Raw genomic sequence first — 23,267 nt, 5'->3', positions numbered from 1 at the left:
GTTTGCATTTAATTACAAAATCTGCAGAAAAATTGCATTTGTCTAGAATCTCCATTCAGTGGATTTTTCCACTTTAATGTCAGGATGTAGTTTTCATTGCAATGCTGCTCTAGTAATCTATGATCTATGGAGATGTAATAAAAAGAGACCAGAAGAAGAAAATCCAGGGCTTTTAATTCATGAATGCATAAAACTATAGCTATCAAAGTCCCCAGAAAATACTGCCTCCAGCATGAAAAAAAAAAATTAAAAACTCTTGTATCATGTTACCTGTAGAAATTGCAGGCGTGATACAGTACCAGTTCAGCCTTAGGCTGCCTGATTCTGAACATTTCTTAGATTGTTTTTAATTTTGTTTTGTTTTTGTTTAATATTTTAAAAGGAAATCTCTTCCTTTTATGCTTCTTTTTTTCAAACTTGAAACAAGTTTTTAGACCACTTGCAGATGCCTTCACTTCATAATATAAAAAATCACTTTCATTTCAAGTTTGTCCCCCCCCCCTTTTTTTTTAACTACCTATGTAATGTTTCTTGGGCACTGGTAACATATAAGAAAAATGGAAATTATGTTTACTGTCACTTTGTCACTCAAGTAATTGGTTAATAAAAATAGCATGAATTCTTTTACGCATCTGTCTTCTTCAGCATGCCTGTTTCTTTGAAAGTCAGAGTTCCATGATAAATCCAAAGACTCAGTTTTATGAAAGGAACATTGCTGAGCAGATTTTTAAAGCAATCTTAAAATTTGCAGGGAAAAGTTCAGGAAAGTTTCTGACCATGAAGTTTCTGTAAACATTCTGTCCTACAGGCTCTTTCAGAGAATGTATGATTCTAAATGCAGCATTGACTGTCAGCCGGACAAACAAATAGGCAAGTGGGGTGTTTTTGAAATACTTCATTAGAAAAGTGATGCTGTCTTTAAAGAGCTGAACCCACAGCATCTAATGTTCCATCCTTCAACTTTCTGGTTATGTGTATAATTAACGTAGAGTAGGAAGTCTACTAGCAGTTCTAGTGCATGAAAATCTTCCTACAGATAAAAATTATAAACTATCTTCTAGATTTTCAAGTGCTTTATTGGGCATTGAAAGCCTTTTTATCTTTAGTTATCCAGAAAAATATGAAATAATATTTTGCTGGTGTCTTGCATGAATGTATTGGATGACTTTCCACTTCTCTGAGAAGTAGCAGCTTTATGGAAGCAGTACGTTGCTGATTGATAAAATAGATTCATAAACAGATGTTGACAAGAGTAGCAGGCAATGATCAGGACAATGATGGACAACAGTAAGTGATTGCTGAAAGCGTTAGTAATGAAGGTTTGTATATTAGAAGCAATCAAATACTATCAAACAAGCATTGAACTGCTAAAATGCTTGATCATGAAGGAACTGTAACACTGTATGATCATTGGCAGAATTTGGAATCATCAGTAGATAGGACAAGATTAAGATATCTTTTTCTTTCACTTTAGCAAGTAATTGTGACTTTCAGATCTACAATGCTGCTCAGCAGGCAAATAGAAGATGCTACCTGTCACTCTAGGTGTAATGGTCCAGCAAAGAGAGTACTGATCCCCAAGGTTCAGCCCAAAGTTTCTTTACCTTACACATGATAATTTTTAACGGTTCTAGAGTTCGCTGCTGTTTGCTGGCATACTCTAGTAGTCTGCAGAGCTATTTAAAGAAAAAATGGAAGTCATTATTTCTATCTGAGGTTATTTTCTAGGACCTAGTACATTTGGTTTTGCCTGCTTGGGTTACCTCATTCTTCAATACAATATTTCAGGTATGTCCTGAGGACACAATGTGCGTCAACTGACCAAACCATAGAGCACTCTGCCCTTTTCTTAATTGCTTAATTCTAGCATTTTCAGGAATAATGAAGAGTAGCGATGGCATGGGAGAGTGCTGCAGTGGGCACTACATCCCCGTCAATTGTTCCTAAATAGTACTTTCAAGAATTTGGAGTTAGTGGTGTACTTCAGCACTTCTTATAAAAACGTTTTTGGTTTAGTATTCATCCATGGCTTACTTTGGTGTTTAAAATGATACTTAAGATTTCATGGATTGCCATGGTGCCTTTTTGTAGATTAAATAGTGTATATGCTTTTACTTTGAAATGTGTGTTCAAATGGCTTCATGTATTTTTTGGTGTGTGTTCCTACTGTGAATTCCATGATGTATTTAGTCTCTTTCCTTTCCTGGAGAGCGGGTTTAGAGCCAGTGCTAGCACAGTGGAAGGTGCTGACAGATGGTTGATGTTTGGCAGGCTGTCTGCATGAATATGTTTGTACACAGAACTCTTGGCTTAGGAGGAAATCATTGTATACTAGGTTGCTTGTTGTCAGGCATGGCAACTATCGATGAGTTATTCTCTAGTTGCATCTGTTTGTAGTTGAAAAATTAATTTAATCACATCTTTGCATCCATAGCAAAGAGGACAGCATATGATTGTGCAAATGAATGAACTTGATTGAAGCACCTATGTATAAAAAAGAATAACAAGGATTATTTGCTTTCATCTATGCTTCATTCATATTCTTTATTACCCCTTGCTCTCCACTTGTTTGACTTACGGATAAATAAGCTTAACACACAGTCCATAATTTCTGTAAGTGTTTTAGCACTGACTTGGTTATAGCATTTATATATCCATGGTATGAATGATTGTTCTGTGAAGGTTTCCTTTGGCAACATATTCCCTCCTCAGAACCCTCCCTCCCTCCCTCCGCCCCCTTTTGTTATCTGCTTCTTTTTCTGTAAATCTGCTATTTGGGGACTGCTAGTTATTCTTGTAAAATATCTGTAATTGACCATTTTTTTTTCTAATGTTCTGAATACCGTCACTGATAGAAATTCATCACCTAGCTATATACTTCTATGTGGTGCTTTTAGCCTCTTCACTCTGCTAATGCATCTAAATTTCAGTTAATGACAGAAATAAGAGAAGACGCATTGAATCACTGGGTATTCTAGCTCCATTCAGACAAAGATTATCTTTATACAAGAAAATGCTAAATTGTAGGAAAGAACAGTACTAGGCATATCTTAAGTGTGGGAGGGTGTTTCCTTGAAAGTAGTAGCTATGAAAACAATAGTGTATAGGTAACTGTACATGAGCATCCCATTTGAAATTTTAGCAGATACATAACGTATAGAGAGGCAAGTAAGTATAGAGTTTCATATGTCACTGGTATTAGCATAAAGGGTGTATGTGAAATAATAACTCTTTGAGATTTAAAGAAAAATGGAGATGAAAAAGTCAAAACAGAGATGCAAGTTACTTAAAACTGCAAGCATGCACTTTACAGTACAGGATCTTTTTTTTTTCTCTAGTAGATTATTTAAATGAAAAAAAAAGTTCATTTGACTGTAGTAACAATTATGAAGCTCCTTACTTATGATATGATTGGTTACATATACATATACATATAACTGAGCATAATGTTGTTTCTAGCTGAACATAATCAATAACATATAATGGAACTTAATATGATCAAATGGGTTTCCCAGAGTAGTTGTGAAGTCTCCATCCTCGGAGATATTCAAAACCCAGCTGTTCCAGCTGACTCCCCTTTGGGGAGGGGGTTGGACTAGGTGGTTTCCAGACGACCCTTCCAATCTCAACTAGTCTGTTATTCTGGGGTCATGAATCAAATGTTAATTATCCTCGGTTCTTTCCTGTTTTTGGAATATGTGGTTATCTGGTAAATATGATGATGCAAGGTGACAGAAATTCAAGTGTTACTTGACAGAAAGTATGGGACTCTTCTGAAATCTTTTATCTTAATAAATAAATAAATAAATAAAAATCCTACTTGCAAAAATTTCCTGTAGTTCCACACAATTGAGTGCATTTCTGTATGATGATATTACTCAACTTCAGCATTGCAGTAGGCTGGTGGGAAAGACAGGCTGTTTTGCCTTTAATTACTTTCCTTAAAATTAGTTGATTTCCTTATCACAATTGTGTACCGAAAAGAGATTTTTATTTTTTTATCTCTCTCTCCATAGCTGATGAAAGGTAAAGAAAAATATACTTTTTTTTTTTTCCAGAGTTGAGATCTATGTACCTAAATGCACACAATTAAAGGACAAAAAGCCCATGCAGCAATGTTTTACAGAAGAAAAATGTCCGCACTGGCAAAATTTAATCGAGCTGCAGTAAAGAGAGTAAATTCTACTACCTTTCCTGAAGGGAGGAAGGGCCTCTAAGAAACGGAGGATTTTGTGGAGAGGTCATGATTGTAATTTCAACTATGTAAATGAGGAAAAAGTGTCTGCTTAAATGAACCCCCAGGTATAGTTGAGTAGAGTATAGTTGAGTATAGTATAGTTGAGTATAGCCCTGAGTATTCAGTTGACACATGTTGATCCAAGAAGATATTTTAATTATAAGTTGGTTCAAGTTTTATTTTTGTTTATAAAGGAGTATGTTTGAATCTGAAAAAATATGTTATCTAGAACTAATATAGTAGAACTTACAGCGTATCATGTGAATTAAGGAAGAGCACCAAGATTTCTGTGCCCTAATTTTGTAGGATTTAATTTATCTTGCTCTCTAAAGTTATTTTTAGGACAAGTCTGATTTAGAAGATCAAAATGCCACCTTTTTGAAGCTCTTCAAATATGTGTCTTCAATATGAAATCATTTTTATCTCTGGCTTTATAGAAACTTTCATTTAAATCACATTGCCACCAAATTTGGGATAGTTTTTTATATTTTGTTAATAAAAATTATTTTTACAGAGAATATCTGAGCTTGGGAACATTATACTCTGAAAAGAATTTTGGATAGAAGTCACAATTAAGATAACTGGGGAAAAACAACTTTGTCTTTTTGAAAAAATGAACAAAAGAAAATATGCTTTAATTTTCCTCCTGTCATTTTTTCCCCCCTTCTTGTCTTACAGGTGTCCTTCATTCAAAATCTTGTGTTCTGTGTGGAAAGAGCCTACCGTGTACCTGATTTTGGTGTTTGGGAAAGAGGAAGTAAATACAACAATGGCAGTCCAGAGCTGCATTCAAGGTAGGTGAGGGAACGTAATGCTTTCAGCCAAAACAAATAAATGTGATATAAGGAATTCATGAAGTGAGTTAAAAATATATATATAATAAAACAAATAAAAACAAAAACAAACCTAAAACACAACAACAACAACTATTTGAACTTTTTCTGAAAATTTATATGGTGTGAAGGTAGAGGCTCATGAGAAGTCACTAAGGTTTTCTAAAGACTAAGAGATGTATTTTGGGAAAATGTGAAGCATAATTTTATCATCATGTGCATGCTGAAATAACCACATAGATGCTTAGCTGAGTATTCAAATTACAGTAATTATGTGCAGCTGCATGTATATTATTCTGAAAATTGAGTACAGAACAGCTCAGACACTTGAGCCATGTGCAGTAGATCAGATTAACAAGAATGATTAGGAATATCCTGATTTAAGTAGGTATTGAGTCCTGAGTCTAGATTTTCTTATCTCCACCACTCTGGGAAGAACACACTAGACACTGGCGTATAGCATAGTGCACAAGCTCTTTTTCAGGTTCTTCAGACTCTACAGATAACTGCATCCTTACTCCTGTCCCATAAGACGTTAGGAATGTTCTTAATGTTTTAATATTAATGTGGTCCAGTTGACTTCAGTGGAATTGCCCATATACTGTGCATCTTGAAGTATCAAATTTGTAATCTAGCAACATGTTTTTTCTAACATTAATACTGTTTTCCTGACTTTTTGACTTCTGAAGTTTTATCAATTATAAAAGTGGCTGTAGCTTGAATATCCTAGATTTTTAAAACATCATTGAACATCATAATTATTGCGGGCTTACAAATAATACATATGTATTTCTTCCAGTCTTTGAAGATGTTGCCAAATGAATCTGTGTTCCCCTTTTCAGAATGAATTAATTTTTATTAGTTCACATACAGGTGTATGTTTTAAGATATAAGATAATGACATGTCATTGCAGGAAAACAATTGATTTCTGTATTTTTTTCAATGCTTTTATAAAGCTTTAGTATCAGTATGAGAACCAAAAACTCCAAGAGATTATTATATAACCAGTTTTATTCATGTATTGTTTTTTTTTCCCCTACTATATCTGTTAAATTGTCAAATGCCTGACTACAGGAGTGTTTATCTGGAGAATCTTGTACCTCCTTTCACATCCATGCTACAAAAATTAGCAGAAGGAACTCTGAAAGTTCTGTATCTCCATTGTTCGCAATGTTCTGGTTATTCACTATGTGAACTTCCTTGAGGGGAAAACAAGGAAAATCTTTTAACCAGATGGAAACGGGCATGTTGTTTTGTCTTAATCTAGACTGACATTTATAGGTCGGTTTTTCTAAGGTTAAAGTTTTATGAGATGGATAGGCCAATCTAACAGATCACTGAGCTGGCACAAAAGGAAGTACAGAGCTTTGTCCTAATTTAAGAAGTAGACTTAGGTCATCAGAAACAGGTATCGCCCCTATTTATCTTTCCTTGTGCGCATGTTCATACTCTACCTTACTGTAGGAAGCCAACAGACAATTTCCTTTAATTTAGTCAAGTTCTCAAAAATCAGAAAAAATAGAAGAATAATGTGTATAAAAAGATGTAGTTAGGTACTGTGGAGGAAAGCCCTGGGTACGCTGAAATACTTTATACTTTGTTATGCTACTACTGTGGTGTATCTGCTGAAGAGAGCTCTGAAGACATAATTCAAGAAGTGATTATAACTAATCAAGGCTAGTCATGCATGATGTATGTGTTTCTCCAGTGATAATGGACTGAAAATGAGTCACTTAAGTTTCAGTATTATAAATGCTAGACTCCTGGCACTCAAAACTCACACTGTAAGTCTACATACAGTCTGTTTGCTTTCAGAATTAGAAATTAGTTCTCCTCTTTAATTGAAAGGGGTTTTCTTTTTGAAGAAGATATGTAATATGAAGTCTATGAGTAAGAACTGCAAATTATGGCCTACATTAGAAAATGTATATGTTTTATGTATTTATGCAGCCTTGGTATTCTGCCGTAGTACAGTTCAAAACACTTCTAATAAATGATGAATAGTGAAACACCCTGTAGACCCAGGTCTTTTACTGGTTTAAAGGCAAGATTTGTAACAGCTTTTATTATAGTGTGGTCCCCTTCCCATATGGTTGGACTTCTGAAAAATTAATTTGTCCTGTAATCATTTGATCAAGTGGCTCTCCAGGCATCTGCTGAGTACTTCTGCAAAATGTCTTTGACACCTCCCATATGTATTGTGGGAATAATGAAGTTGTTGAAGTGCAGTATCTTCATGTTCCAAATCCAAAAGACTGTAGAGCTGTGATCTTGCACATCTCTGTAGTGTAGTATTTGCAAGAGTGCTGAAGTCTTCAGAGGCTTTGAGTAAGTAGAGGTAGAAAATAGTAACTATTCCTATTGTAGAATAATGAGTGTGTGAAATAGTAGCTTAACGTAGCATGTCCATAGCGGGTTGTTGCATTGTGTGATTTCTCAGTTTTTTGAAGGCATGCTTGATATTACAGCTGTTCTCAGACTTTTTGTAAAGGAACTTCATCCTGTGACTACCAATGAAACATTTAGCAATCTTAGCAGGACTTCTGTGCATGGTGAACTGAATGCTTGATGTAGCATCGTAATTTGAACAAGTGTTATATGATGTAGGAAAAGAAAGCAACGTTTTAATGTTGATATACATATTTTCATTTCATACTTGCAAGTAGTATTTGTTAGTCTACTGCAGTCTTCAGGGGCTTTGAGTAAGCAGAGGTAGAAAACAGTAAGTATTCTTATTGTAGGATAGTGATAGTGTGTGAAATAGAAATGATTTTTAGAAAGGAATCCGTATTTTCCTTCAACTTTTGCAGGAGAATAATGTATTTTATAGATATAACAAGCTGTTTTACTCTATCTGAGTATCAGTGGTTGTTGCTATTGAACAGCTGTTACATTTAGCATTTGATATTTTCCATGAAGAATTAGTACATCATTAATGTACAGTAAGGTAAAAAGTTTGCTCTATCCCCAAATGCTTCTTAGAGTACAGAAGAATTAAGGTTAAAGCACAGACTGTATTTGCAGCTTTCTGCCAATTTGGCTGCTACAAATTCTTAGGTCAGGGTTGTGCAGCTGTTTGTCAATACTATGGCAACTCCTCACACACAAAAGTTGGGGATTATTAATATTAATGATTATTTTCTGAATATTTTTTCTATCTCCTTAGTGTTGCTTCATTAATTACTTTTATAAAAAAAAAAAAAAGTACCTAGAGCTGTCCTATTCAGAAAGTAAATGTTCCTAATGGTTGTTAGTTTTTCTGTTTTCCCCACAAATGGATTGTAGCCCTTGTACTCTAAAGGATGCTTTAATTTTTCAATCATGACTATCTCTGTGCCAACGTTGTTATCTGGACATGTCGATCCTCTGATAAACTATTTTATTTAATTCGTCATTTAGCAGTACTATGTAATTTTTATACCAAATGAAAGACGGCAAAGGAAGGGAAAGTGTGGTTGTCTCAGTGGACAATCAATTTTAGAGAAAAATAGCTATAAACTTTTAACTCCTTTCTTATGCCTTTTTTTTTTCTTGTTCTTCTTCCAATGAATTACTGTGCTGATAAAGAAACTGTTACATTCATTGGTATATTCTGTTTTTACCTAGTTCTTAAAATTTTAGGCTTTTCAAGCATTATTATATAGCAGTGTAACTGCTCATAAGAGTTGTTTTTCTTCTTTTCTTTCTTGTGTGTGGTTCAGTTTTGTTTTTCCCAAAATTTATGTACTGTGTCCAGATATTGAAAAGTTAAAGGTTTAACATTAAAATATAACGCTTGAGACCTGAGTTGAAAAATTGTGCTGAAGTAGATCTTCTGTTAGTACACTATTAACAAGACCTTGAAATACATAATGCCAGATGTCTAGCAGCAAGGTGAGAGCAGAATTGCTTTTTCCAGATGGTCTCTGACATTTGAAGACAAACAAAAATGCTGAAAAGTACTTTTAAACAAAAGAAAACCAACCCAAGCCTTGCTGTATCATCAGTTTATTAAATAGACGTTAAGCACAAAATTGAAATCAAGAAGAGATCATAACTTTGAAAAATGTCAAACATATTAAATATTAGTCTGGGCTTGAATTACAGTCTGTCTGTTTCTGTGTGCTTATTTATTTATTTTTCTCCTCAGCTCTGTGGGGTTGGCAAAAGCAGCTTTAGAAGCAATTAATGGCTTCAATCTCTTTGGAAATCAGGTAATAAAAATGTTTGTTTTCTCTTTTCTTTTTTTAGCAGTAATGATCTACATTGAGGATCAGAGAATATTTAAAAAAAATATACCACAATTTGTTTGATTCCAGCTTTAAAAAAAAATTGGTTAGCAAACTGACTGCTACTGTTTCAAGTACAAGCAATTGTCTGATAAAATAATTACTGTTCTTACTATCAAGAATTACCTTCCTTCTGAAGTTAAAAGAAATCTAAAGTGATGAGACACCTTATTCTGAAAAAGGACTATGTTGCCAAAAATTTTTTTCTTTTAGAATTGTATTTGTTGATCGTAATGTAGTATACCTTTACCTAGAAGCATCACCTTACTTCTGCATTATTTTTTCAAGTGCCTTTTGATCAAGAGCTTTAAACAAGCTACTTCAGCATAATCCTACTGTTTTAGAGGTTTTAAATTTCAGTATGTCACATTTTGTTAAAATCTTTTCCCATTTTTTTGTGTGGCTTGTATCAGTCAAGAAAGCAAGCCTTTTCTTCAATTTTTATCTCTGACTTGTTTTCCCCTTCTACGTACATTTTTTTTTTTAAAGTATTATACCTACAGTTATATAGCTGAAATTAAGGAATCATCTTCCAAATGAATAGCTTAGAAAATGTACAAATGGAAGAGATGCATCATTGGCATGCTATAGGTGTTATTAATTAATGGAAAAGAAAGGTAGGAGTGCAGCTGAAAAGAAAGTTGGAGAGCATTAAGGGCATGTAGAAACAGCTGTGAACTTTCTGGTGAGGTTTTTTTTTTTTTTTTCCCCTGTAAATTTTGTGGAAGGAAGGATAGGCTGGTCAAGCTAGAAAGTGGTGAGCTGAGTATGCTAAGCCTTCCAAATTGCACTGTTTTCTTGGAAGCTTACATGCTTTTCAACTTGTAGCTAGTGTACCTTACTTGCATGCCCAAATGGCTGCATTTCATAAGGAAGTTCATAAGAAGTTGATGAAACATGCTTTATCACTTCTTAGGCTTGAGTGACATTCAAAACGTGGTCTAAAAAGCAACACAAGTTTACATGAATAGCCTATTTTTATACTTTTTTTTTTCTGTAATCAGGCAGTTGTTCTCTAGCAGGGTATGATCCTTTGGGTTTTTAATTATTTTATATCATGACTTTGATTTTAAGTACTGTTTGTGTATTTTCTGAGTAAAGTTTCCATATATTCTTGCTGTTTTCAAGGAAGGATTGTTGTTTTTTTTACTTTTTTTGCAATACCTATGGTCTCCTTTTGTCTTGTAAGTCAGAAGGATCTGACCTTTAGATTGTGATTCTTGTCTGCTTCAAATATTCAGCTTTAAGAAACTTGGCTAAATGAGTTGGTTTGCCAAAAAGAAAATGATGCAAAGGAGAGAAGATACAAGTGGTGAATGGTGAACAAGCTCAATTCTCAGGTGCTGTCTGGGTCAGATAGTGTGTATAAGCTAGGTCTATTGTAAACGTGATGGGGAGATGGAAGGTCCAAATTACTTTCCAAGTTCATTTCTGTACTACTTGATTTATTTAAAAAAAAAAAAAAACTTAGTTATTTGTGTCTCCATTTTTCTACTGGCAAAATGGAAGGTATGTGTTGGAACGATCACATTAGAATTAATTTATATTAATTAACACACAATTATTAGCCCTTTTGTGGCATGCTCAAATGTCTTTAACTGAAAAATAAGTTGTAAAACTTAAATATTGTTTACTTTGAAATTTTGCAGTCACGCAAAGCATATAAACAAATAGCTGTATTCTGTTTGTGGGTGAGCTACATAGTGCAAAAATATGCATTGTGTACAGACGTTACTTGTATATAATATTTTATTTCAGCATACATTTATCTAGAAACTACATAGAATTAATTTAAAAAGCCTAGTCTGTAGTTCATTCTAGATTAACAGTTGCATTTGTATATTAACACTTGCTATTAAACAAAATGTAGAAGTGACTTCTGTGTACAGCCTTGTACTGCTGAAAACAGTAGGAAGCTTTTCCTTGACTACCGTAGTGTAAGTATGCTTTGAAATCTCATAATAAAAATTTATCTTAAACAACCCTTCATGAGCATACACCTTAGTGATAAGAATCTACTGTTTTTTTTGGGGGGGGTATGAGATTGTTGCAGAAAATGTGTTTGGTTCTATCATTTTTTTTATGTCAGTTTCTTGTTGTAATCTAGGAGATACTGTAGTGTTTTGTGTAACCTTGCCTCTGAGATGGCCTTCTTCTCATGCTGCTTGGCTTTAGCACTCTGAGAAGGCTCATACCAATATACCTCAATTGTAAAGGACACTGCTATATTCTCTGAATATTGCATTTGTGGAGAAGAAAAATCTGTTAAGGTGTATCACTGTTTTATACTAGTGTGATGGCTTTCCAGACTCCATTCCACAGTTTTTCACTCCCCTTGGACAAGCCCATTGTTTTATTGATGTGAGCTTTTTAAACCATGGGATCGCATTCACCAACTAGTACTTCCCTGTTTACTATTCTCAGTCATAATCATTTTATTTGTGACTGTAGTTAACTAATAGCGAGAGTTTCTGCACTTTGGCTAGCGTTATTACTCAGTGTTCTGCATCTCTTGGAACAATTGGAAAGCTGAGGGACATGGAGCTAGTTCAAGAAGCTCTTGAACTCTTGAAGTTCTTTCAAGCAACAAAAAGTTGCTTGAACATCTGAAAAAAAAATCATTAAGATCTTTCTCATAGTGGACAAAAAGTACTTTCTTACAATGTAGTCACAGAAATGAATGAATGAATAAATAAAAAACCAAACACACAACAACCTGTTTTGACTGGAACTTTTTAGAGCTATTGCAATGCCTGGGTTGAAAAATGAAAGTTATATTTTTGTTTTAAATCTTCTATTGATGAAACGCTGTAGCACTTACTGTTTTTAGACCTTTTTATCTTCTCTTAAGTAATAGTGCAGGATGTACCCCTGAATGTGAGGGTTTCTGACTCTTAAAGACTTCCATTATAATTTTTGTGGATATTTCTTTTTTGTTCCTTTTTTTTTTTTTTCCCCTTGGACAACAGAGTTGTTCTCTTTAGGTTATACTTTGGGGATATAACAATGGCTGTTTGCTTATGAGTGGAGAAGTATGAAAATGGCCTTACACACACTGTTGCAAAAAGACTTAGCCATAGCCATTTGGTGTAGATTTGGTTTATTTGAACTTCCTGAAACTGTTACCATGTGTTAAGAAATTGGAAGTAGGAGCTTAGTTAGGAGCTAAGGATCTTAGGTAATGATCAGACATTATACATACATTGTCAGTATTTCAGAAGAAACATTTATCTACAATCTTTACCTTCTCAATAATCTCAAGCACCAGTAAATGTGGCTCCTTTTTTTTTTTTTTCAAATGATATTTTACTAAATTCTGAAGTGGATGAATAAATCGCTGAAGCAAAGCGAGTTTAAATAGTCTGAGAATTTATTTCCAAGATACTTTGCATAAGCAGAAACCATTTTGACCTTCAGTCTGCAGCAGAGCCTGCCTTTGTGCTTAGCTCCAGCTGTGTTCCAATAGCTCTGAGAAATCCTGCTGAGCCCCTCAGGAGGAACTGCACCTGCAACTACACTTAGTGCAACCTGCACAAATCACTCGTGACAGACTGCTCAACATTTCCATGCAGATATTTCCACTCACACTGTGCATACTGGGAGAAACTAGTAAATATTTGTGTATATATACGTATTACTGTATCTGTGCTCTCACACATGCTTGTATGTTTTATGTCTTGGAGTATCTCATGATGGGGAAGTTGCCCTGTGCATTCATGCAAATACCCCGAGAAGACATAAAGTTTACTTGCTGGTTGTAGATAATCACATTGAACTATTGCTTTCTCCTCCTCTCCCAGAAATATAGAAACATTAAAAAAAAATCCTATGAGAAATCGTGCTTTTTTTTTTTTTTTTGATGTAACAAAGCACAGCTATATTTATGTTCAATTAATTGTATTGCAATCTTTGTTAGGTGCCAGGTAGAATAAAGAACAATTACGAACTGAGAAACAATTGGATTTTCATGTACTCTGAATTTTATGTGCTTTAATATAAAGGAGGAATGCATACATGGCTTTTAATGCTATTTGTTTACATCTTCTTTATACTAGAATTATTTCTTAAAAAGCAGGAGTTATAAGCATAAGAATGCAGTCAAGGTGTAACCCTAACCGCTTTGTCAGCAAAAGGAGATTTATTTACACATTGAGAAGAGAATTTTTAATGTAACAAATAAATTGGCTCTTACTTAATTTCTCATTATTTTACTTTAACATCCTATGCTAAACTTCTTAAATTTATTCCCAATCTATTGTGTATGTCTGAAACAACAGTTATGAAATCTACATGAGGTAGTTAATATGTATGACTTTGGCACAGGAATTCAGATATGATCCTTACTAGTGCAGTACTTAAATCCTTAATTGTAATTAATAATAAAGATTCTGACATCATGTGAATATTCAATTAAGAGATTATAACTTGAGTAAATAATTCATAATCACTAGTAGACAAAAACACCTGGTTTCGTTTAAAATTTCAAGTTATAATATTTTCACTGTAATATTGTTTCATTTTCTGATTAGTTGCCAGCTACTGGACTATTACAGCATAACATTATTAAAACAAAGAGCTGTTTAGTTTCACCAGCATGTGCCAAAATTTTTTCCTTTCTCCTTAAATTCCATGTTCTATTTACAGGGCTGCTCCTGGTCTGTTATATTTGTGGATTTTGATGCTCATAACCGTAACAGACAGACTCTGTGTTCATTGCTACCCCGAGAGTCAAGGTCTCATGTAAGTAATTAAACGGAATTCACCTTAACAATGTGTGGAGAAAATAAATGAATATGAACGTAATTCTTAGCTTTATGACAGCCAGTTTGTTCTGCTTAATAAGGATAGGAGTTTGTTGGGAAGGTGTTAGATTTGTGCTTCTTAAACATCACTGTGATGTAGATGTGTCTCTGAAGTGAAATCAACAGGGCATTCTTTATTTTAAAAATACTTAGGTTAGAATGTTAGCCTGTTGGTATCTTTCTGAATAATTTCAAAATAAAAATAATAATGATCTGCAGTAAGTTAAGTAAGGCTTGCAGTCTTGGTGATTGTCTTGTTTTTACCCTAGTGGTTCAGTTTCCGTTACAAATTCAGTGACTGCATTTTTGAAAGAGTACATTTCTTTTAGCTTTAATTTGTTCTTTTGTATAGAAAAGAAGCCTTTAAGGTTGGCTTTTCATTAATTGCAGAATATGGAGGATTTCTTGTTACTATAAGCCACTGTTGTAAGTAAGTATTTTATCAGTGAGTAAATCTAAGTGACATAAGTACAAAATAATCAAAAAACATCTATATCAGTATTAGCATCAAAGGTAAATTTGTTCTTTGAAAGATGGTTATTTAATATGAGTGATAATGGAGTTCTACTGCTTTTTTTCATTCTGGGATCTAATAGCATTTTGGTTTAGGAAATGAACTATTAATCTTCAACATTAATAGTTTACTCATTGTATAGAAGAATCAAAGCAGAGTGATAATACTGGATAATTAAAAGGCACTGTCAGCTAATTTTTTAGTTTAACGTTATAACTAACTTGTAGTGGTGATATACTACTTAATAGTTTTTGTTGTGTTTTCATTTTGTGATAGTTGCCAATAGTTCTTGAGAAATGCCACATATATTTTTTCCTGAAATTATTCCCTTACTTCCTGAATGTAAATCAAAAACGCTCATTTGTTACAGCAGTTGGAGACAATTCCTGAAAAAGCTTTTCAGAAATGATGATTTAATCATAATTACTTCTCAGCATTGCACCTTTATAAATCGTTTGGGATTCTTTTTGAGCATAGGGTACCCAAATAGTTTTTTTTCTTCCAGGAATAGGCTGGAGGCTATTTTTTTTTGTTTCTCAAAACACAAAGTTCCACAATATGTTCATTTATTATCAACTGATAATTATCAGTTATAACAGATTATTAACTCTAAAGTAGGTCAGATTTTGAGTCAAATGAGTTCTTTGTCTTTCAAATCATATATCTGAATATTGGGTATATGGTTTATTCCTAAACATTTTAGAAGTCCCACTTTGCAAGTTACTTCAGTACATTAGTACTGTGATTTTGATAAATATAAGATTGTTTCAAATGTATATTTTACTGAGTAGGTAAAATAGTCTTTGTGCATCAAATAATTTTCAGAGATTTGATTAAACTTATGACTTGCTGTTTTCTCCTCTCCTTTTGCAGAATACTGATGCAGCTCTTCTGCCCTGTCTCAGTTATCCTGCATTTGCTTTGGATGATGAGGTTTTGTTCAATCAAACACTAGATAAAATTATCAGAAAATTAAAAGGAAAATACGGGTTTAAAAGATTCCTGAGAGATGGATACAGAACAGCACTGGAGGATAAAACACGGCGCTATTATAAACCAGCAGAAATAAAGGTACTTGGCATATATATATAAGGGCAAGTTTCGGTTTCCTGGAGTGCTCAGGCCATACTTAAAAAAAAAATAAATAAAACAGATATTGCACCTTTAGTATTTGCAGTTTGAATTGCACAGCAATTCCCAATTGTCTCAAATGAAGGAGAGATGCATTTTGTAATTTGGCATGTGCAGTTTTGAGAGATTGCTAAGTCAGCAAGTTAGTTGTTGATTTGTTTTGTAATGAATGTGCTTCCATTTACATTTAGGGTATAGTTGATTTCACATAACAAATGAGAAAGTTATTTATCATTTTATTTAATTTCACAGCTGACTAGAGTCAGAGTGTGTAGAAAACAGTTTTGCTTTCGACCACAGTGTTTATCAGTAAGGGTTATCTAAATGAAAATTTACTATTTTTACTCCCCAATAGTTTCTCTGTGGAAAATAAAACATAGATTATATAAATACTCTGCTTGAGAATGAGCCATATGTAAAAGCACAGTTGAAGTGCCTGTAGAATTAAGAGGCTGTAAGCTAAATGAAAAGCTGGTGTCCTAAAATGTTTTCACATTCATCTTTGTCTTTTGTTGCTTTGAAATAGTTCTATAGGATATGGAAATGTATTTCCTGAAACTAAAATTTGAATCTGAAATAGCTGATTAATTTTTCTTCGTTTTAGCTTTTTGATGGCATTGAATGTGAATTCCCTCTGTTCTTTATTTTCATGATAATTGATGGTAAGTATGGCTTTGTTCTTGTTTTATAAAGGCATTACAGGCCCTTAGATGAAGAATACAAAATCACTTTTTGTCCTGCATATACAAGCAGTGTCTGCTGTAAGGAAGACTCATTGAGAGTTCTGCCTCATGGGTTAAAAACCAAGAACAACAACAGAAAAAAGAAAAAAAAAGACAAAACCAAAAAACACCCATATTTCAGCATTTGTAACTTGAACTCTGTTCTTACAATATAACTTGATATGCATTTTTCAGAAGCTTAGATCTATGACATTCACTTCTGCATTGCTTTTTAAGTCTTAAAAACTTCCACAGTATCAGTACTTCGCAGCAGCACATGAGAGAAAAAGAAGTAGAATTGAGAATATAATGACAAACTGAATGTTGTCACGGATATTTTCAAGTTGGTTGTTCTGAGATAAACGAAACAGAATTTAGAAGAGAATAAGGCAAAGCAGAAGGCCTAGTTGCTCTTTTTAAATGCCTTTGCTTCCTGGCTATGTTTTTACATGTAGACAGTTGGTCTGATGAATAAATAAATACATCCTCAACTGACAGACCTTGTCTCGAGGTTAGGAGACGTACTAGAAAAGTTCACAGGATGATTTCAGGATGGAAGCTAGAACTCACACGGAAGGTCAGAATAAGAAAATCAGTAAGGGTTACAGCCATCAAAAAGATTCATTTGTCTTTCAGCTTTGTAAATGGATGAAAATCTGGCCATATTTCTAGCAGCTGTTTTTGCTCTTTAGTGTGTGAAATAGTTTTCAAATAAAGATTGTGAGACGCATAGAAGTCTGCTCTCTGCCTTGACTCCTGTGTGCTCACCCATAGATTAAAATATTTTGTTTGAACATGTAATAAGGTTTCACAGTTGATTTTTCTGAAGGAATGCTTGACTTTTTTCAAAAGGAGTGAAGCCCCCAAAAACCCATTTTATGCTGCCCACTTACAGTTTTGGGAAGAATAAAAAATACAGTTGTCTTTAACTGAAGTTAGTTTCTCTACTTTTCTTGTGTTGTAAAGAAAAAGTACTAAATACATACCATGAAAATATTGTCCTAGTGTTTTGTTTTGTTTTGTTTTTTTCCCTGTAGCTCAATTTAAGCAAATAGAACAATTACATCAGTGGATTTTGTGCACTTGCATCGAAATCCACAAGCTTCATTAATGGAAAATTTGAAGTGCATACAGAGAGACTTAAACTGTAAAAATGGCTAAGCTGTTTATAATAAGATGTTCTGGTACGTTTGTTTTTGGTGAATGAGCTACTAGTTTGTGGTTTTCTTTTGTCTTACTTTTGCCTTTCAGAAATAACAGTTCCTAAGAGTGCAAAAAGACTGCTTTAGTACTAATTTCCCTTTGGGATGTTTCTCAAAAGGAAATTGTTTAGGACTTCATAGATAGTAGATATGCATCTGTAGCTGCAAGGAAGGATTGAAATAAATCAATGTGTGTTTTGGGGGAGGATAATAAGTATTTGAATAGCATTTTTGAAAGCTTTTTTAAATTTCTACTCGAATCTGGAGGATTATGGTGGTTTTGTAGGATAAGGGAAACATGGAAAGGAAGGACATGCACAGGAGTGAAAGATGAAAAGTTTGACTTCTTTCCCTTTAAATGTTTCAAAACATTTCTGTTTTTAAAAAGATTACTCTTATTTGTCAAGTTCATCCAAGTTTTCCTTGATGAGCAGAAATGCTTTTGCTATTTTTGATGCATCTTTTCGTGTAAGAACTGAACACTGGTCATAATAGTATTCATCAGACTAATTTTGAGATGACTAAATTCTACTAGAAAAACATTTAAGATGCTGGTGCTTCCAAACTTAACACTTTTTCCCCTAAAGCATCATCATAAAGAGTTGACTGTGTATTTAACATCTCAAGATGTGTCACCTGTTCTTAATCTTTATCATGTTAAAATTACTATATCTACATAACTTATCAATGTAAAGATTCCATCTAAATATCTTTGGGGGGGAATTTTTCAATTTACTTTTTCAAGTTCCTATTGTATTGATTTATTGGGAGTTCTAGACAATTCATTTTTAGATCATTTTGAAACTCTGTCATGAATATTTAGAAACAGCCTATGTGTCTCCACCCTGGCATACAAGCTCTGCTTCTTCATTCTACTATAATTAAGGAAGTTATTTACAGCTAGCTGGGCTGGTTGCCTGTGATCTAGTCCACTTCTGAGCCTCTATAAGTTCACAGCTTTACTCTGTGATGTAACTTACAATTGATTTCAGTTTAAGCTAATAAAACAATGTCTGACTCATGATCCCTGTGAGATTTAGCTGTGGTAATAAGCAAGCAGTTAGTTTAGTGTTGTACTTTTTCATGAACAATTTAGTCTGTAGGCACTGCACCACAGAACAATAAACACTAGATTTTTCTTTTATGAACACTAAATTCACAGAACAGTTATTTCTTTCATTGAATTAATTATTGTTTGTTTTTTTTTGTAGGCGTTTTTAGAGGAAATTTTGCACAAGTAAAGGAATATCAGGATCTTCTGGATCCTTTGCTTCAACATACATCTGAAGGTATAATTTGATAATTGTTCTTTCAAAACACTATTCTTTTTGGTCTGAAACTATAAAAAATACTTACACTATTAATGGATGTTGCAGTAAACAAAAAGGGAAATAATAATATCACTGTTTCATGATAGCAAAATACTAATATTGAAATAATCTCTTGCAAGCATTATTTAATTGTTTGACCATTTTTGGCCAACAAGTTGTCTAGTACTGAGGTGACTATTAAATGAAGGGAGAAAACCCAAGGTGTTTTGCTCTAATGCAGCTTTCATTTCTTTTGGGTATGGTTTCTTATCTGTAGTGCATTTTTTTCAGTGAAAACATTTTTGTATAGTACAGATGGTGTATGTATTCTGGGAAAAAATTCAGTGGAAATGTTTGGTGAAAAATAAAGTAGTTTACTCTAGTTCTCGGTTTCCAACACTGATTGTGGTTTTGAGAGAAAATGATGAATGACAACAGTCTGTCTGCTCAAATAGCTACCCGGATAACACTTCAGCTTTATTAGGGGAATACAATCAAATAATAATGGAAATAGAATTTGATTTATTTACTTACTGTACTTATTTTAAAACTCCATAGGGTGTCCTGTTGTACCCAAGTATTACTATGTGCCAGCTGATTTTGTTGAACTGGAAAAGAAGAATCCTGGTAGTCAGAAACGATTTCCTAGTAACAGTGGACGTGATGGAAAGTTTTTCTTGTGGGGACAGGCAGTTTACATCATTGCAAAGCTCCTGGGTAAGAGGCTGAAGAAATTCTAACAGGTTTTGACTCAACACAGATAAAGGATATTTATCTCGTTAATGTTTTTCTTGAATCTGAACAAACATACTGGCTTGAATTTCGAAAGGACTCCAGGTAGTATGGGTAGCATGTGTGTCTTCTGCTTTGGTACATATGTGATGGGCAAAAATTGCTTTTTGTTCTTCATGTTGAATTTTTATGCTGCATGCAGCATGCTATGAAGCTTACTGGTATATTTTATAGAATACTGAAAATCTTCTAAACGCAATAGCCTTCTCATATGTTGTTTCTTTTCCTGACATTCCCTCGTATTTTGCATGCAGTAATGCTATTTTTCAAGAGAATTTTTTTGTTGCTTTGGTTGAGGAAGTTTGTCAAGCTTTCACGATAGGGTCTCTGTTGTAGAAGAAGAGAAAATAATGCCCGGCCACTAGGTATTCAGCTGTTCCATGCAATTGAAAATTCATTCTTTTTTTTTCATTTACTGGCTGCCTTTTCTTATATTTTTTTACATGCTTTTTGTTGATTCTGTGCTCCCTAGAAATAAGGTATGAGATTTTAGGATTTTTTTTTTTTAGTATAGACCAAATTGGATTCCAGTAAATATGTATTTCTGATAATGGCAATGAACATACACTGAGTGTTTACTTTTAAATAAAAGCGTAAGTATTTAAAATTAGCTTAAATTACATATTATTCTGTTATTACTCATCTTCAATAAGAAATGATTTTGACTACATATGTAAATTTCTCAGCAGTGTAAGTCAATTTAAAAAAACGAGGAGATAGAACAACTATTCTGGGAACAGCTCTTCCTTTTAAGTACTATTAGGCAGAGGCCATTGGTCTTGCAGTTGTTTGGTTAATCAATTTTATAGTGTCATCAGTACTGCAAATAATTTAAGTAGCACTCATGCCTTTAGCCAGCATGAGAAGTCTGATTGCATGCATCTGAAAACAGATGACTGTTTTCCTTAAAATGTGTTTTGGTCACTGATGGGTTAGTATATTAATAAATTCTACATTTTTTAAATCTTTTTAAAAATAATCTAGCTTGTTTTTTAAATGCAACCACCTGGACATAGGCTGTGACTCTGCAGGAAGAGTCCAGAGCAGGGAGCTGGGTCCTTCCCCGCAGGAGCCAGGCTGCATTCTGGCAGCAGGCGGCTGAGGGAGAGGCTTGCAGGATCTGGTGGCTGAGAACCACTGGCACAGCTCCCAGCAGCGGCAGGCTCCTTCTTGGCTTCTTCAGTGCACTACCCAGCCAGAGTGCTCTTCACTGCCTGCCCAAGCATTTGATTTCCACCGCACCATCTATTCAGCTCCCTGCTCCTGCCAAACACTGATAGGCCTGAGGCAGGACGTATTTTGAGTTTATAAACTGCTGTCTTAATTTACTACACAGCGTAGTATTCACAAACTTCTTCCTTATCCGGATGTTTATTTTTATTGGAGTAGTTAATTTTCTTTCAGGAAAAAGTTTTAAATCATGGAAGTTTAGCTTGCTTTCCCAACCCTTCCTCCCCTCTCCCCATAACCGTGTAAAAACAACTCCACATATTAAATAATAGGTTTCTGTTAAAAAGTGAAGCACTATTTATAAGTACTACAGTACTATAATTGCATGTAGCAAGAATGATACTTGAATCATTAAATGTAGTTTTGTAGACTGTCCTTTTGATACGTAAATCACTGATCTAAAACAAAGATTACAGCAGCAGAACTGACCGCATAAAACGTTTGCATGCCTCCTTCACAGAAGCTGCAGAAAGCACTCAAGTCATTCTGTGTTTTTATTATCATTAACTTTCAGCTGACAAATTAGTAAGTCCTAAAGATATTGATCCCATCGGACGTTATGTACCTCCACAAGATCAGCGGAATGTTAGCATGAGATTTTCAAACCAGGTAAGCCTAACCTTAGTATTACAGTGTTTTTGCTAAAAACATATTATCAATGTATTATGTAGTCCTCTAATATTAGAATGAAAGTGCTAGGAAAATTCAAGATTGTATGTATATTTATAGATGGAGAATTACTTCTAAAAGGAAGATTTTAACATCTGGGGTTTTTGGGAAGTGGTACGTTTGCTTTCAAATTAAGTGATACAATCAAAATGATACATATTATAAGTTTAAATAGCTGCTAATCATTGCATTTCTTTGAGTTGTAAGATATGTCAGGAAGGCAAGAGGAAATTTAAGTTTTTTTATTACTTCCAGTTAATTAGCACCACTTCAGAGTATTGAAATATTATTTCTGCTTAGAGCTCCTAAGAGCTACAAGTATGGAGTTCTTTTTTTGGTGTGTGTGGTATATCCATGTGTTCCTGGATTTGGCTTACATCCACAGCAGGAATGAGTGCCCAGGGATGGGGAGTGCTTGGAACCTCGTAATTCAAATCTGCAGTAAATAGAATAACAAAGAAAGCAGGTATATATGTAGAGGACTTATTTTATTAAAGAGTAAGAACTGGATGTATGAAAATGTGCAATTAAAAGAAGTTTTTTGAGCGTTTTTGTTTCTCAGTATGATAAATATATATCTGAAAAGTTTCTTTTTCAGCACTTTGCATTTGTTACTGAAGCATAAAATATTATATACTGCATATTAAGTAAGGTGCATATAAGCCTACAGAGGAAAAATCACTATGAAAACCGTTGTTGTTGGCAAGTAACCTTCCTTTCTCTAAAAATTACCTCTGCAGAGTCAGAGATTATTTCATTATTTTCGCAAATAACATGAAAGAACTGCGTTTTTACCTAATTTACTTCAAATCAGTTGTTTCATCTTAAAGTTTTGTTCGGTCCCGGGTGTAAAAGAAACTTTTTAAAGGAATTTAAAGCTTTGAAAGAATTTCAAAAATTTCAGATACATTATTTCTTATATTTGAGAAACTTCCTACATTACAGACTCATACAACACTACCAATGCTTCTAAATGTAAACAAGTGGAAAAAATACTACAGCCATCATCACTTTCTCTTCCTGCCTGTCCTTCTGATATGGACCACGTTTTGATTTGATACATACAATTGTTCAATGTATTTTATTATTTCTGGTCTTTCGTGTTGCTCTTTTCTCAACGTTTAGCAGTATTGATAGAGGAGCTGTGTGCCAAGGAATCTTCTATCATTAGTTATGGAGGAATTTTTTACTCTGTCCTTTTGTGGATGTAAAACCTGTTGTATTGCTGTATTGTACTGCCTGTACAAGCTGTTGAGCGTGAAGCATGAGATGAGCCACATACACATGTAAGCCTGTAGTTTCACGCTGGAGAAGTACAGTTAGGAAAGTTTAACTGTTCTGATCATTGAAGATCGCTCAATTAATTCAGCTTTCTTAATGTTACCCCTTCAAATTTCTCTGTTCACCACTTAGTCTGATATTACTCTAGTCAGAAAAGAAAGTGCCATGTTCTAGTCTTCTATTTTTCCATATAACCTTTTGAAAATTGGCAGCATTGATATGCTCTCAGCATTTTAACCTCTGCTAAGATTTTGCAGTTTTGCAGTCATTGCTGT

The 23,267-nt window shown here is 34.0% G+C and overlaps 1 protein-coding gene across 7 annotated transcripts in view; it reads left to right on the top strand.

Moving 5' to 3' along the window:
• PHKB (phosphorylase kinase regulatory subunit beta) overlaps positions 1–23,267 on the top strand; it is a 74,415-nt gene that overhangs the window by 20,669 nt on the left and 30,479 nt on the right. For 6 of the 7 annotated variants that reach the window (XM_048073395.2, XM_048073390.2, XM_048073393.2 and 3 more), the window contains 8 exons: positions 4,916–5,031; positions 9,201–9,264; positions 13,984–14,079; positions 15,529–15,726; positions 16,391–16,448; positions 18,922–18,999; positions 19,579–19,737; positions 21,557–21,651. In XM_048073395.2, the coding sequence (XP_047929352.1) occupies positions 4,916–5,031; positions 9,201–9,264; positions 13,984–14,079; positions 15,529–15,726; positions 16,391–16,448; positions 18,922–18,999; positions 19,579–19,737; positions 21,557–21,651 (864 nt within the window). Of the gene's footprint in view, positions 1–4,136; positions 4,303–4,915; positions 5,032–9,200; positions 9,265–13,983; positions 14,080–15,528; positions 15,727–16,390; positions 16,449–18,921; positions 19,000–19,578; positions 19,738–21,556; positions 21,652–23,267 lie in introns of those variants that run through there. The other variant, XM_013186853.3, reaches the window with a different exon arrangement.

The sequence above is a fragment of the Anser cygnoides genome, chromosome 12 (assembly GCF_040182565.1).
Source record: "Anser cygnoides isolate HZ-2024a breed goose chromosome 12, Taihu_goose_T2T_genome, whole genome shotgun sequence".
In the NCBI taxonomy this organism is placed as follows: Eukaryota; Metazoa; Chordata; class Aves; order Anseriformes; family Anatidae; genus Anser; species Anser cygnoides.
The sequence above is the reverse complement of the archived record's forward strand: the minus strand, read 5'-3'. Positions and strand labels throughout refer to the sequence as shown.